The sequence below is a fragment of the Schistocerca americana genome, chromosome 3 (assembly GCF_021461395.2).
Source record: "Schistocerca americana isolate TAMUIC-IGC-003095 chromosome 3, iqSchAmer2.1, whole genome shotgun sequence".
Taxonomy (NCBI): domain Eukaryota; kingdom Metazoa; phylum Arthropoda; class Insecta; order Orthoptera; family Acrididae; genus Schistocerca; species Schistocerca americana.
In genome coordinates, this window is record NC_060121.1 from 630,192,780 (window position 1) to 630,210,048 (window position 17,269).

The 17,269-nt window shown below is 39.2% G+C and overlaps 1 protein-coding gene and 1 non-coding gene across 3 annotated transcripts in view; one reads left to right on the forward strand and one right to left on the reverse strand.

Annotated features, from left to right (window-relative positions):
- LOC124605820 (high affinity cationic amino acid transporter 1-like) overlaps positions 1-17,269 on the reverse strand; it is a 180,389-nt gene that overhangs the window by 83,376 nt on the left and 79,744 nt on the right. Inside the window, exons 4-5 of one of the 2 annotated variants that reach the window (XM_047137736.1) lie at positions 16,282-16,437; positions 2,103-2,207 (exon numbers count right to left, since the gene is read on the reverse strand). In XM_047137736.1, the coding sequence (XP_046993692.1) occupies positions 2,103-2,207; positions 16,282-16,437 (261 nt within the window). The remainder of the gene's footprint in view (positions 1-2,102; positions 2,208-16,281; positions 16,438-17,269) is intronic. The other variant, XM_047137738.1, reaches the window with a different exon arrangement.
- Positions 10,400-10,474, forward strand: Trnat-ugu. Its single transcript has one exon. It is a non-coding gene; the product is annotated as a tRNA-Thr (tRNA).

A 17,269-nucleotide genomic window follows, 5' to 3' on the forward strand; every position in this document is an offset into this window, starting at 1 on the left:
AGAACATATGTGTAAGAAAATCAGTACAAATATGTAATCACCAAAATATATTCCAGCCTTCCTAGATCATGATTCCTTAAGAAAAATATATTTCTGATTGACAAATCCTATCTCCAATATTATATTGAGATCTGGGGTGAGTTTCCAGCTTTATATACACACAGGCTCTTTAGACTGCAAAAGATAATGTAAAAAAGACAGGGCCTTGAAAAGAAATTTTCAGAAAATATAAAATACTAACTAGCTACTTGGTGTACATCATGCATGGCAGTCATGTTTGTGAAACCATATCCAGAACATATTGTAATGGACAGTAGATACATAATCACAACATACAGGGAAGGGAAAACTTTCACAGATTTACACGTAATAAAAAGGCTGCAGACTGTAGTCCACAACCAATAGGGACAGTTTTTTAAAGAGACTACCACCTGATTTTAAGATAGTTAATTTAAATGCCTGAAAGAATGAGCTTAAGTACAGTAATTATTATTAGGGAAATGCTGCTCTTCAATAACAGGTTTCAAATTGCTGTATCTCCTTGTAAACTGTTAGTGTATGTAGCTGCATGTTTTTTTAAACAGAAAACTGATAATTTCTGATCTCTGCTATTTATATCAATGCGTGTGTTTATATTTCAGTGATAAGAGAACAACAGTTAACACAAACTTGTATCACAGTGTACCGTATATGTGAACTGCAGCTATGACAATGCCCAAAAACTTATTGTTATAAGGCCAGCAAATAAATAAATAAATTGGTTCAACCCATTCATAATGACACTCTAACGAATGAAGTAGAAGTATCTCCATTATCACACATACCACCCTAGACTACAATCTATTAAATAATTGCTTTGAAAAATATGACAATTCTTCAAATCAAGCTCCAAAATCAGGTTGGCACTACTAAACAATTTGCACACACTTTGCACATTAACCTGTTGCCATAATCCTCACCCAATATATGGCTCAGTTTATCATGACTTTTCTCCCATACCATATTATTTAGAGCTTCACTGTATTCCTCCCCATGCATCTTGCCATTTCTATTTACTTTGGTATGTCTGACTGGTGAACCATACATAGTCAATGGAAGTATCAGATGTGATAAGCTGTATCTGATCTATCAACTGATATATGATCTGTTAGTCTCAGGACGTAAACATGTTTATTACAAAAACTGAAATGTTCAATTAATAAAAGTGTCCAAGGAATTGGCAGAAAGGCTGATGAGAAAACTGAAGACAAGCAACATCTCACAATGACATGTATTTCAGTTCTCAGCAATTTTATAGGCAGAAAAGTTGTGTGATGTGGTACAGTAACAAACAGCCTTAGAATCTTAAAAATGTAGCAGTCATGGAAAACCACTTTCTGGGAGATTCTACTAGCATTTATTATTCAGCTACGATTATTGTCTGCAACACTTGACTTTGGTGCAGTGGTAACAAAAACAAATGGTAATACAATAAACAAAAACCATATCCATTTTTTCGACTGTCGTAAACACTGTGGGCATCCTAATTGCTTTATGAGCAAGTTGTCTGGTCATTAAAACAGCAGAGCACATTCTAATCAGCTTCAGGTGCACAGGTAAACAGATGATCCAACCGGTTCACCCTCACTCCCAGGTGCAATAACATTGTAGATGACTAATATACTCCAATTAAAATAACTTTTTAATTGTAGTGGCAGGGGTCAGTTTTGTTAGCAAGCAGCCAGCCTTGCTAGACAAGTCTTTGCGTGTACTTAAGAAACATGCAACACAGCAAGTGTGCAGCAATCAAGAAAGAACTATGATTGGCTGGTGGCTGACCTACCACAAAACACACTAAACTGTCATTCTGAAAACTGTTTTAAAAGGAGTACAGTTTGTGAGTTAAAATTGAAAAAGAGAACAACTGTGCTCAGAATATTCCTTTTTATCACTGAAGAAAATGTGAATGTATCTCTTAGTATGTGAATTTGGCTTAAAACTGAACATCACTTTTGCTGTGTGCAGTACATAAATTTAAAAAAATATATATAATTTCAGGAAATATGAATTTCTATAGACAGCAGTCTCATGCTATTACAAATACAAGCAGCAGTGTTACATACCTTTCAAGGCACCAGCAACAATTGCAAAAGTTAAAACACCAAGATTAGTTATAGACATTATGCTGGTAATGATCGATGACTCCTTCACACCAAATGCCAGAAGAACTGTGGAGACACATATTTTCTTTACAATACAGACTTTTTTGTGTAATCTTATTTATTAATGTTCATTTCATATCAATCTGCATCAGATCTTCAGAAAAATATATAATCTTAGAACTGACTTAAAATAAGTGAGCCATGTGTTACAAGTTAACCAGAAAGCTTTGACATCTTTGTATGTTGTTATAAATACATGGAATTTGTAGCGAGCACTGAAACATTGCTTCTTAACGCACATTTATTTATAGAATGATAAAAAAGTGAGACTGCAGTTTTCCTTCACAGTGATAAACTTATGTTTCATGTTTAATTGAATTTGGTTGTCAGCATGTTTCGATATATGATAATTTCTCTTTATAAGGTTCTGAAACAAAATGAGATTTTTATTAAAAGTTAAATCAGGGTAAAGCAGCCTGATCACATAAAAATCCATCTATAATCAAGTGATGAATGAGAAAAGCAGTCAATATCTGAGACACGTGCTCTATGTACCAAGCAAAATCAGATACCAATACATTGTGCACAGTGGTGTAACCATTCACTTATAATATACATTTGTAAGCCATTTTTACTCCTCTAATAAATAATAAAGTTAGGAGAATGTAATGAGAAGCATTGGTGATGGACCAGGTGAAGTCATAAGTGGGTGATAAATCTTGTGTTATGTGTCTTGTAATATGTTTTAGAATATAATTATTGCAATGCCACACACTACTTGGAAATACTGGGGAATGTACTATTTGTCTAGGATTGTTTGTGCAGTAACAGCTAGGCAACAATACTGTGGCCATCTTGTAGACCACCAAACTATTTTAAATGACTGAATTATTTAAGGATACACAGGGGAATATATGGCACAATACAAGTATTAGGGAAACTTCAAAATATATTTAAAATATGTTGCAGTTCCATTCATTCTTATTGTTATTTTGAAGAGGTCCAAGTGAAGTATTATTGTATGATTACTGATTTGAAGTTCAATATGTATAATAGTTTCATTTAATGTGGAAAAAGGTATAATATCAAGAGAAGCTGAATTTCAGATTTGCATAAGGAAGAAGTTATTTTAGCATGCAGTCAGATGCAAATATTGAACCCAGTTAATGACAATTTCAATTTAATAATCCATATAAATATTAGGCCCTCGCTGTGGGTAGCCTCACCAGAGCCAAAGAGTTAGATAATTCCATGAGCCCTTAGGTTTAGGAGTGTGTAAACACACAGCAGACAGTTTAAGTACATTCCTGAACACTTCCTCATAGGACTTTCCTATCAGGATAGTAGGGGCAGATGACTGATTTTTGCGAGAATTTTGAGCTGTAGTGGGCAAGCAGTAGGATCAGCAGTAGCGCAACAACTTCTATCCTGTATGTGCAATGCTGAGGGTGAGACTCAGTTCATTCCTCATGAGCTCCATTTTGGCATGTGGTTAAGTCTAGGTGTATTGTGCAGTGCTAGGCATCCAAACAGAGGTCTGACTATGCACTCTGCAAGGCTTTACACACCTACCAGGAGAGAACCTCTAAATCTCATCATTTAGGTCACTGATGTGTGTCACAGGCAGCAGTGAGTGACAGCTTCGCTGACAACCACACGTGAAAGAGATCATCAAGCAGTGTGTTTGGCTGCTGCTGATTGTGGCTGTAGTGTGCACATTGCGGGTGTCCATCAGAAGCATACACAATCTGATCAATGTCTGATCTACACAGCAGCTGCGCTTCAATACGGTTATATTTATGGCACAGTAAAAAGTTAGAAAAATGGAGCAAAGTTGAGTTTAATCAGTGCTAAGCAGAATATGTACAGAGAATTTACATTGGAACTGTGTGACAGAATGGATTCTATTATTTGATAACTTATATGAGAAGAAAGATTCATTTATTTCTAAAGATAGCTCTTTACATGCTAATCATAGTGAATTGAGAGATATTCTTGGAAAATTAGTTGCTATTCACAAAGAATTAACAGCTTGTGACATTCACTTGCTTTATTTCTTCATTTTCAGTCCTTGGTGTTGTTATACCGGCTGAAAAAGGGGGGGAAGGTGGACAGGTCAACACTGAATCTGTAAAAGATGTAGCCAACAGTTGCACAGTTGCATTTCACAGTTCTTTACTTTCATTGTTCACAGCCCCCAAATATTACACAATTATATGGCCAGTTCACTACTGGTAAATGTTGATAAGCCTCATTAATAAGTTGCAGGCAACATCAGCATACTGCTATAATAATTTGCTGTTGAATATCTATGAGCAGTAAAAACTAACCATACAATTCACAGTTCGTGCAGAATAATAATTTCTCAAATAAATTGAACAGACATTGTCATTAATTGTTCTAACACATAAAGCAAGAGTGGAAGTTAAGAGATCCCAGCTTACATTGCAATATGAACATAGTCAAACAAGGAGATTTTAAAAATGGAAACTAGTCTATTGAAAAAAAAAGGATTCACAAAGCTAGACAGGATACTGAAGATAATTGCCAAGGAAACTTGAAAAATAAGGTATCTGTCGATCAAAGAGTAGTAACAAAGCAAGTAGATAATTTAAAGAATATGAGTGGAACATATATTTTTAAAAATTGTGGATCATCAATACAGTGTATAACCATTAAGACATGAACAGATTTGAAGGATGTATTTGCTAAGTATGGAAAAGCAGACTACATAAACTCATAGAAATCTGAAGCAGGGGACTATGGTTATGTTATGATGGCAACTAGCAAGGATGCTGCAACATGTATGTAACATTTACATAAAACTAAGTTATGGGAGAATGATGTTAATGATGCAAACAAAAGAATTAGATCTTAAGGTGTTTAAAAATCTCAAACACTTGGTCAAGAAAATAATAACAAAAGCTGATGAATTAGTGTTACCTAAGTTGGTTACACAGGATCCAGCAGGCAATATACACCATGCTGGTTCCTTAAAATCATTTGAGGAAATATTTTCTAATGCTCGATGGAAGTATAGAGAACTAGGGAAACTTGCTAAGAGAAGAACTTTAAAACACTGGATAAATTTGGAGTAGTGTTTAAGAATAAATTTCTATGTCGTAGTGAGTATACTGGGGTCTGTGATGTCGCCAAGGTTGTATCAAGAATGCTGTAGAAGTTCCACTGTGAAGTCCTTACACATCCTCCGTATAGTGTCAATCTCTCCCCATATGATTTCCATATTTTTGGAGCTCTGAAATAAGACATATGTGGTCACTGATTTGCTTTGGATGAAGAGGTGCATGCCTGGGTACAACCATGGTTCTGTAAGCAACCAAAAACAGTTTTCTATCTTGTCTCTGAAATGGGATACCTTCCCATCCCTATCTGCAATTCCTTCCTCATGTCAAAATCCCCTGAAGAGGTCATTTTAGCTAGAAATTTTTAACTTTCTGGACTTTATACTGTTATGTCTATACTGAGTGCCAGTAGTAAACAGACATTTAAAAATTAGTACAAATGAGTTTATCTCAGATTAAATTTCACATTAATATATTAGCTTATACGTATCAGCAACTAAGGGGAATAAGGCATTTGTTAATTAACCAACTTTGAAGTTTTGCGATATGAACTGTGCAGTCATATTGCACCACATACTCTTGAAAATTTACCTCTTCCCTATTTCTGAAAAGCTATGATGTTTATTCATTATGATCATCTAAAATGATAGCTCTACTTGAGAGCAAACCAAAATACTGTTTGTAGTATTTTATTCAAAGCAACTGGGTTGTAATTAACTAAAATATAATTTATATTATTGTACTTCATATTCTTTGGAATTATGCATGGAACTATGTAAACTTTTCTTAATTATATATCAGAACTCATAAGACAATATACGGCCCATTTCTTGATACATATAAAATTATCTCACTCTCAACAGGTGACTGCATGGTGTGCAATGCCCAGTCACGGTGTGACATTCATTGATGGCATGGTGACTATTGAACAGTACATGAAGGTTTTGGATGATGATTTGATCCCCATTACACAAATTGACCATGATTTTGACAAGATGTGGTTCATGCAAGGCGGAGCTCAACCACATTGAAGCAACAGAGTGTTTGACGTCCTGGAGGAGCACTTTGGAGACCGTGTTCTGGCTCTGGGGTACCCAGAGGCCACTGGCATTGGTCTCAATTGGTCGCCATATTCTGTGGATCTGAATACATACATCTCCTTTTTGTAGGGCTATATTAAAGACAAGGTGTACAGCAATAACACCAAAACCATTGCCAAGCTGAAAACAGTCTTTCATAGGGTCATCGACAGCATCGATGTTCTGATACTTCTGTGGGTCATGCAGAATTTCACTATTCATCTGCGCCACATCATCGCCAATGATGGTAAGCATATCGAACACATCGCAACCTAAATCCAAATATCTGTGGTGATGCTTACATATTGAATAAAGTGTGTGCGTCTGTAGTTTGTAACTAATTTAAGCTTTTTTTCATGTAGTTAAATAATTGTCACCTGGTATTTTTGAAATAATAAACAGTTTACTTCCTTTTTTCCATCTATCTCATTTTCATTTGATTGTCCCTTATAAATAATACTGTAAAGCTAATTGAATGAGACAAGATACAGTGCTGTGCAACCAGACGATGTCACAAGTGGGTAATAAATGTTGTGCTAATGTTTTCATGTCTACAGTTATAATGCTGTCAGGTGCCACCAGCAACCACCACCATCACTTATAGGCAGCGTGTGCAGCAACAAAAATGGGATTGACAGAGTACATCAAAAAAGCTCAAAGAAGGTCAGCACATTTTGTATTATAATGAAATAGGGGGGAAGACTGTCACTGAAATGATACAGGATTTGGGGTGGGCATGCGAAAATATTTTAATGACATCAACCTACATAGGGAGACATGATCAGCACAATAAAAGAAGAGAAATCAGAGCTTGTATGGAAAGATATAGGTGTTCGTTCTTTCTGTACACTATACAAGATTGGAATAATAGAGAATTATGAAGGTGGTATGATGAAACCTCTGCCAGGCACTTAAATGTGATTTGCAGATTATCCAGGTAGATGTAGATGTAGAACAACTATAGAGCTGTTATCAGGGACTAGCTCTGCTGTTTCCCCCCCCCCCCCCCCCCCCCCCCCCCCCCCCCCCCCGTCACAGCAGCTACCTTATATCTTTCAAGGGGTCTCATTGTTACTATGTATGATACTACGGAGATTACTGAACCAATGTCTATTTGGATTTTGAAATGAACATTAAAACACCTGCAGCCATCTCTTTCACATTTATTTACAACCACTTTTTACATTGGTCAAGGAGCATGAAGCTGGTACAATGGAACACTGAAAGTGTTTGCTTAAATAAATTAAATGCAAAAGAGACAACTGCAGGTGTTTTAATTTTCATTTTATAATGAACAGCCAAAGTCCTTGTAACCGCCTATTACAAGAACAGATGTACAAAGATTTGGGCTTTGAGTTACTCCTACCTGTGATCAAGGATAATCCTTTCTGTTATTACTGTCTTGTGGGACACTTTACTTTCTGTGGTGATGCTACAATAAATGTAATTTGTAGGACTAACTATGGAATCATCACTTGCTGTTAACTACCACCCTACTGGGTCACATCTAACAGCTGGATATGGTGGACTTCAATCTTGGTTACACTACATATAGGTATGCTATGATGGGTTGAAACATTGCTACTGACTTGATATCATCCCCCACTGCCATTTCCCAGTTATTGTATTCTGTGCAGTCTCACATTTGGCTCCATTAGCAAGTAAATGTTCAGCATTCTTTTCTATTGTGTGCTACAGTAGCATTGCATAATCTGAGGACTGATGTATACTCTATGTTGCACCAGGCCAGACTACTTTAAAGTAAATTGTTAATGACTGATATATTTAACCACAGACTGGAAAATATATATATCAATATAATAGAGGGAAACATTCCACATGGGAAAAATTATATATAAAAACAAAGATGAGGTGACTTACCGAACGAAAGCGCTGGCAGGTCGATAGACAACAAACAAACACAAACATACACACAAAATTCAAGCTTTCGCAACAAACTGTTGACTCATCAGGAAAGAGGGAAGGAGAGGGAAAGACGGAAGGTATATATATATACACACACACTCCTGGAAATTGAAATAAGAACACCGTGAATTCATTGTCCCAGGAAGGGGAAACTTTATTGACACATTCCTGGGGTCAGATACATCACATGATCACACTGACAGAACCACAGGCACATAGACACAGGCAACAGAGCATGCACAATGTCGGCACTAGTACAGTGTATATCCACCTTTCGCAGCAATGCAGGCTGCTATTCTCCCATGGAGACAATCGTAGAGATGCTGGATGTAGTCCTGTGGAACGGCTTGCCATGCCATTTCCACCTGGCGCCTCAGTTGGACCAGCGTTCGTGCTGGACGTGCAGACCGCGTGAGACGACACTTCATCCAGTCCCAAACATGCTCAATGGGGGACAGATCCGGAGATCTTGCTGGCCAGGGTAGTTGACTTACACCTTCTAGAGCACGTTGGGTGGCACGGGATACATGCGGACGTGCATTGTCCTGTTGGAACAGCAAGTTCCCTTGCCGGTCTAGGAATGGTAGAACGATGGGTTCGATGACGGTTTGGATGTACCGTGCACTATTCAGTGTCCCCTCGATGATCACCAGTGGTGTACGGCCAGTGTAGGAGATTGCTCCCCACACCATGATGCCGGGTGTTGGCCCTGTGTGCCTCGGTCGTATGCAGTCCTGATTGTGGCGCTCACCTGCACGGCGCCAAACACGCATACGACCATCATTGACACCAAGGCAGAAGCGACTCTCATCGCTGAAGACGACACGTCTCCATTCGTCCCTCCATTCACGCCTGTCGCTACACCACTGGAGGCGGGCTGCACGATGTTGGGGCGTGAGCGGAAGACGGCCTAACGGTGCGCGGGACCGTAGCCCAGCTTCATGGAGGCGGTTGCGAATGGTCCTCGCCAATACCCCAGGAGCAACAGTGTCCCTAATTTGCTGGGAAGTGGCGGTGCGGTCCCCTACGGCACTGTGTAGGATCCTACGGTCTTGGCATGCATCCGTGCGTCGCTGCGGTCCGGTCCAAGGTCGACGGGCACGTGCACCTTCCGCCGACCACTGGCGACAACATCGATGTACTGTGGAGACCTCACGCCCCACGTGTTGAGCAATTCGGCGGTATGTCCACCCGGCCTCCCGCATGCCCACTATACGCCCTCGCTCAAAGTCCGTCAACTGCACATACGGTTCACGTCCACGCTGTCGCGGCATGCTACCAGTGTTAAAGACTGCGATGGAGCTCCGTATGCCACGGCAAACTGGCTGACACTGACGGCGGCGGTGCACAAATGCTGCGCAGCTAGCGCCATTCGACGGCCAACGCCGCGGTTCCTGGTGTGTCCGCTGTGCCGTGCGTGTGATCATTGCTTGTACAGCCCTCTCGCAGTGTCCGGAGCAAGTATGGTGGGTCTGACACACCGGTGTCAATGTGTTCTTTTTTCCATTTCCAGGAGTGTGTGTGTGTGTGTGTGTGTGTGTGTGTGTGTGTGTGTGTGTGTGTATATATATATATATATATTATATATATATATATATATATATATATATATATATATATATATATATATATATAAAAAAAAGTGAATTATGAAAATGTCAATACAAATTTAAAATGTAACACCAGTTCTCTTCATTCATATCAGCAGTTTACAGGTATCCAAGTTAAGTATTGTTGTTTGATTGCTGTCTTGAAGTTTAATATGTAGAACAGTTGCATTTAATGCAGAAAAATAATTAGGAGTGTAGCAAAATATCTATTCCTGTAAAGAGCCATAAAGTCTGAGGAGTTGAATTTTAGATTCACATATAGAAGAAATGATTCTAGTATATATTTACTAAGATGGTATCTGTTCTTTCGGACATGTCCGAAAGAACAGATACCATCTTAGTAAATATATAGTTATGGCTCACTGGCCACTTGACCATCTTCTTCTTCTGTGCGAATGCACAAACAGTGCCCGAACTCTTACAGGAATCGGCAACGCGCCACGAGTAATGAGTCTAATGGGCGGGGGCACTACGAATGTAGTGCGGGACAATGCGTTGAGAATGTGGGTTCCGCGGGAGGAGTGCCAGAGAGAAATCCCTGCAGTGGCCCTATCCTCTGTGTCCTCGGTGGCTCAGATGGACAGAGCATCTGCCGTGTAAGCAGGAGATCCCGGGTTCGAGTCCCGGTCAGGGCACACATTTTCATCTGTCCCCGTTGACGTGTGTCAACGCCTGTAAGCAGCTAAGTTCGTTCATTTCATTGTAATTGATTCTAGTATACATCCAGATGCAAATACCAGGCTCAGTTAGTGACAATATCAATTTAGTAATAAATTGTGCTTATTCTGGGGATTTAAATATTAGGCCCCTGTTATCAGTAGTTTCACTTGAGCCAAAGAGATTAATAATTCATTGGCACTCAGGATCAGGAGTGTGAAAATAGACAACAGACAGTTTAAATATAGTCCTGCACACCTCCTGATAGGAGACATGATACAGTGTGTCAGTTTTAGGTGTGCAAAAATAACTAAGCAAAAGTAGGATTGTGATCGGCACTGCATCCCAATACTCAATCAACTTTCTTTTTTAATGATACGATTTAGGAAGCTTTTTTCACTTGCATTGTGAACTGAATATTCCATTGGAGTAAGGTCCAAGGTTGGAGAAACATGGGTAGTGTATCTATTCTGTGGGACCAAACCATAAACGTGTCACCAATGTATTGCACAGAGAAGGAAGTGGCCACTGTTAGAATTAAACAGTGAGCAAGTGCAGTCATTATCAGAGGGTGCATACAGTATATGCGAAAGGAATTGCATATAGTACCCATGAAATTACTATAACCATATCTGAAAATCTCACTGAACCTCTCAGCTTTATACTGGTAGTGGATAGATATATCTACCTGGATGCTAGCAAAGGTACATTAAATGGCAAAATACACCTATCTCAAAGCTTAAACACAAGAAAATGTAACACAATGAGGTATTGTGTTTAAACTCGAGGGTGAAATTCTGATCAATGCAGGGATCTTGGTTCTCGAGAAAGGTATGAACTTTTCACTGACACCTATGTTAGCTGGACTAGAACAGGGAATCAAACTTCCCAGTGAAGCTGTAGAAGAAATTTTAACCTGGGCTTTGTCTAAAAAGTTCAATATTAATTCGTCAGAAAACAAAGCTCTGTGAGATTTGACAACAGAAAATGACATAATTTTACCTGCTGACAAGGGGAACATTACCACCCTTCTCTCATGAACTGAAACAGCAATATAAATGCATTGCTTGATGGCTCTGCACATCACAAGCTAAGAGATGATCCTACTGACGAGGAACAGAGAAAATCTCTAGAGCTCCACCAGATGAGTTCTACTTCAGCAACCTTCATCTTCACCAAGGGCCTGTGCCATATAATGTCTCCTGACAAAACACTTATTATTTGTGATAAAAAAAGAAAAGAATAATTGAACTGGATGATTGTAATTGCATGGACAATGATTGCGTGAACTTTATGTAATAAAGAGAAACCATTATGTGTCATGTTTTATACATGTATAGAATTATGTACCAATTTTTTTTTAAAGGTAATATCTGTGTCGATGAGTACTGAAACCACCACAGATGGTACTTATTAAATATCAAACAAAGATGAACCGAGTATAAATAGTAGTGACCGAGCATTAATGTCTCTCTCATATTTTTGGAGTTACATGAGTAGGAAGAGCCTGTGATGCTATATTGTATGCTTGTGTAGCATTCTTCTGTCAAGATTGAGAGAAGGAGGCCATTAGGCATCGATTTGTAAAGGTGTGTAAGAATTTAATCTGTCTAAATGTTTTGAATAGAGTTACTTAGTGAAAACTTGCATTATGATTTGTAATAAGCTTGCCTAGTATTTTATCCCATCCTTTAAGACACTTTCAGCAATTTAAATATTATTCATGGTGCAGAGCTGCACTACGAATGAATGAGCTGCTGCCGCGGTGCATTCAAACTGCGTTAAATGAAACCAATCATACTGCAAAGAAGCGGACAGGTAATAGTGAACTAAAATTATTTCTTTCAGCTTTTGGAATTGCAGGGCAGAGCAGCAGATTTTATGATGTGTTTTACAAGTGGGCGCAGGCTGTAGATGATATATTGTTAACAGTGCAAAAAGATTATTTACCTTCACGACATAAAAGAAATCTTGCTGTGCATAGTTCTGATCTGGCGAACATTATAGTAAAAATATTTTTTCTTTGATAATAGTCTCATGTTCTTGTGTTAGTCGTGGTACTTATTGGTGTTTTACTGTTAACAAAAATCCACTGCAAAATTTTGATGTTGAACAAACTTTGTGTACTGTAACATCAGTATTGACAACAAAATAATTTTCAGTAACCTTTTCAGTAACTGTAAAGTAAGGAAGGTATGTTGAACTTTATAGCGAGTTACAGTAATGAAACAATGTTCCTTTTATAGAAGGCCAGATCCAGAATAATAAGAACATAATATATTTTGTTTTGTTGAAAATTAATGATCCAAAGACACAGCACAGCATCCCTAAAAAGTATTTCAGGGCTCTTTCCGTAGCAACATATTTTGTCTCATATATTAGTTGTTATGTGAGCAATAACAAAGCAGAGACAGTGAAAGCCAACAGGCTACATTTCACCCAAGACTGTATGACCTACCAGAGATTCACATGGATGGGTCCCCTGTCACCCCACTGCAAGTGCCATTGGAGTGCTTACCACCTTTCTTTTAGTTAATCATCTTACTTCACTGTTGGGACTACTCATAGGTAAATGTGACCATCATTTATGGAATTGAGAGGACTTCATAGGTTACATAAAGATGCTTAAATTACAAAGACTGGATTTTTGGGGTGCTTTGATGTCATATACTTAGTTGCAGAAATGCCTCTATGGGCCTCCTTAGAACTTATTAGCACTAAGTTTGAGAAAAAGGGTCACACTATGAGAATTCTACTGTCTCCCTTAGAGGCCCAACTATTTTATGGAAGACTTTGAGGAAAATACAATATGGTCAGCAAACTCCCAAGCCTTCCTGTTTCTGGCAATATGATGACAAAACATTTGTTGTTTGGCTCCTTGGAGTAGAAACAACACCTATATTTCTCCAGCATTTGAACTTGCCCTACCCATATATTCAGTTCATGGTGCAAGTAGAAAAAGATGATAGCTTGCCATTTTTGGATGACATGGTTAGAATGATGGGATGCAGTGTCTACTGCAAACTTATTCACAAATAATTATATTTGCAGTACAAAAACTATCATCCTGTCAAGTGAGGTAGTGTCTTGTGCTTCCTAGTACATAGAGCACATGTGGTCTCAGATCCAAAAAGCTTTCCATACAAGCTGCAACATCTGAGAACAGTGTACTAATAGAATACTTATTTTGATAAACATAATAGAGGGGAACATTCCACATGGGAAAAATATATCTAAAAACAAAGATGATGTAACTTACCAAACGAAAGCGTTGGTATGTTGATAGAGACACTAGCAAACACGAACACATACACAAAATTCAAGCTTTTGCAACCCATGGTTGCTTCATCAGGAAAGAGGGAAGGAGAGGGAAAGACAAAAGGATATGGGTTTTAAGGGAGAGGGTAAGGAGTCACTCCAACCTCGGGAGCGGAAAGACTTACCTTAGGGGGAAAAAAGGACAGGTATACACTCTCACACACACACATATCCATCCGCACATATACAGACACAAGAGGACATATGTAAAGGCAAAGAGTTTGGGCACAGATGTCAGTCGAGGCGGAAGTACAGAGGCAAAGATGTTGTTGAATGACAGGTGAGGTATGAGTGGCGGCAACTTGAAATTAGCGGAGGTTGAGGCCTGGGGGGTAACGGGAAGAGAGGATATATTGAAGGGCAAGTTCCCATCTCCGGAGTTCTGATAGGTTGGTGTTAGTGGGAAGTATCCAGATAACCCAGACGGTGTAACACTGTGCCAAGATGTGCTGGCCATGCACCAGGGCACGTTTAGTCACCGGGTGATCCTCATTGCCAACAAACACTGTCTGCCTGTGTCCATTCATGCGAATGGACAGTTTGTTGCTGGTCATTCCCACATAGAAAGCTTCACAGTGTAGGCAGGTCAGTTGGTAAATCACGTGGGTGCTTTCACACGTTGCTTTGCCTTTGATCGTGTACACCTTCCAGGTTACAGGACTGGAGTAGGTGGTGGTGGTGGTGGTGGTGGTGGTGGTGGTGGTGGTGGGAGGGTGCATGGGACAGGTTTTACACTGGGGGCGGTTACAAGGGTAGGAGCCAGAGGGCAGGGAAGGTGGTTTGGGGATTTCATGGGGTTGAACCAAGAGGTTACGAAGGTTAGGTGGACGGTGGAAAGACACTCTTGGTGGAGTGGGAAGGATTTCATGAAGGATGGATCTCATTTCAGGGCAGGATTTGAGGAATTCGTATCCCTGCTGGAGAGCCACATTCAGAGTTTGACCAGTCCCGGAAAGTATCCTGTCACAAGTGGGGCACTTTTGGGGTTCCTTTGTGGGAGGTTCTGGGTTCGAGGGGATGAGGAAGTGGCTCTGGTTATTTGCTTCTGTACCAGGTCGGGAGGGTAGTTGCAGGATGCGAAAGCTGTTTTCAGGTTGTTGGTGTTATGGTTCAGGGATTCAGGACTGGAGTAGATTTGTTTTCCATGAAGACCTAGGCTGTAGGGAAGGGACCGTTTGATATGGAATGGGTGGCAGTTGTCATAGTGGAGGTACTGTTGCTTGTTGGTGGGTTTGATGTGGACGGATGTGTGAAGCTGGCCATTGGACAGATGGAGGTCAACATCAAGGAAAGTAGTATGGGACTTGGAGTAGGACCAGGTGAGTGTGATGGAACCAAAGGAGTTGAGGTTGGAGAGGAAATTCTGGAGTTCTTCTTCACTGTGAGTCCAGATCATGAAGATGTCATCAATAAATCTGTACCAAACTTTTGGGTTGGCAGGCCTGGGTAACCAAGAAAGCTTCCTCTAAGCGACCCATGAATAGGTTGGCGTACGAGGGGGCCATCCTTGTACCCATGGCTGTTCCCTTTAATTGTTGGTATGTCTGGCCTTCGAAAGTGAAGAAGTTGTGAGTCAGGATGAAGCTGGCTAGGGTAATGAGGAAAGAGGTTTTAGGTAGGGTGGCAGGTGATCGGCGTGAAAGGAAGTGCTCCATCGCAGTGAGAATTCCGCATGTCCAGGACCTCCTCAATGTAACAATAATATTGTTACATTCCTCTTGGACTCTCCATTCTTTCATTCTGGTATTGTGGTATTCAAAGAGCCTTAGATATCTGTATGACACATACTCTAATCAACAGGGGTGCGAGCTTTCAGTGAAGTACTGCATGGAATCCTTCACTGGTTGCCTTTAAATTGAAACAGGAGAAATAGTAAACTCTGATGCGGTGCATTGTCCATGGTTCACATGCAGAAAAAAGTCTCTATTTGGCTCCCGGCAGAAGGGCACTAAAAAGAGCTCACTTTCATCTAAACATAAGTGCTTTTCTGCACATGCAAGTTTCCTGTTTGTGTCCCCAATGAATTCAGATGCCACTAAGCAATTATCATCCATCACCTATTGGCATTCACACTATCTTTTGAGTATGAGCTCTTTTTCTGACACATATTCACACTTACAACCACACAGACACCAAAACACACACCTCTGTGTCTAGTCAATTGAAATACATCAAATTTCTGAAGAAATAAATAATCTAGAAAGCTTAATGTAATTTATAAAACTCACAGTTTCACTTCCATTTGCCTTTCATCTTCATATAACAGAATTCAAAGAATAACTACATTCACTTCTTGCTATCTGTAAACTGCGTAAAATGTCTAGAGTTCCAGTTATCCTATGATTGCATCACTCTATATGAACTACAAGATAGTAATTTTCATTTTGACTCATTTAAATGTCAAGTTCATTAAGGCATTTTAACTAAATGTGGTCATCAGCATTAAACACACAAACAAAAATCTTACTTGTGAGGAGAAAAGTTATTCCAAATGCCAAAAAATCTGGATAATCAGATAAAAAGTCAACATCAATTGGCATGGCTTGTCTGGAAGCATTTGAAATGGCATTATTTACTAATGAGTCAATGTATCCGGTGAGACCTCTGGCTACACTAGCTGCACCTGTAAAAACGAAAAGGGGAATGATAACATGAAAAACTATTCCAAAAGCTTTTGAAAATATGTCATATTTTGTTTACTGTAATGCAGATGCTGTTGAATACTGGCCTGTGTTTGATACCATTCTGATAATACTATAAAAAATATATACTCTATTGGGCAGCTGATGTCAATATATTTTTAATATTTGTATACTGCACAGCACCACATTTACAAGGCATACTTTAATTGGCAATTTCACTTTCCATATGTTTATACTGTATGGGGTGTATACTACAAGACATTTTTGTCATAGTACTGCACAAAAATTCTGATAAGAGTTCAGACCATAAGCGAAGTGGAAAATGAAATCAAATTAGCTATGTCACAAAACACTGGTTGTCCAGAAACAGTCTTATCAAATGTGCAGAAGAGATAGTAACTATACATTTATATACTGCAAATAGTATATGCCACTGAAGCTCTACCATAGTGCTATCCAGTAAACAATTGTGAACTGTAAACAACACAAAATTTGTTGGAATGTGGATCCAAAAAAATCTAAACTGAGAGGCATATAAGCTTCACCGGAAAAAAAAAAAAAAAAAAAAAAAAAAAAAAAAAAAAAAAAAAAAAAATTGCAATGGTGGGATCACTTTAAGTACACATTTTGCGGCAACTCATCTGCCAGCAGAAGCTGCTTTATTTTCCTAAAACATATTACAGTGACGTGGGTAATGTTACTTCTAAAATCTCATGCAAGCCCCTTTTGAAGAACACGCAAATTCTACCACACTCTTGTTTATACACTGAAGAGCCTAATATCCTATAGGGCCCCAGGGAGCATGCAGAAGTG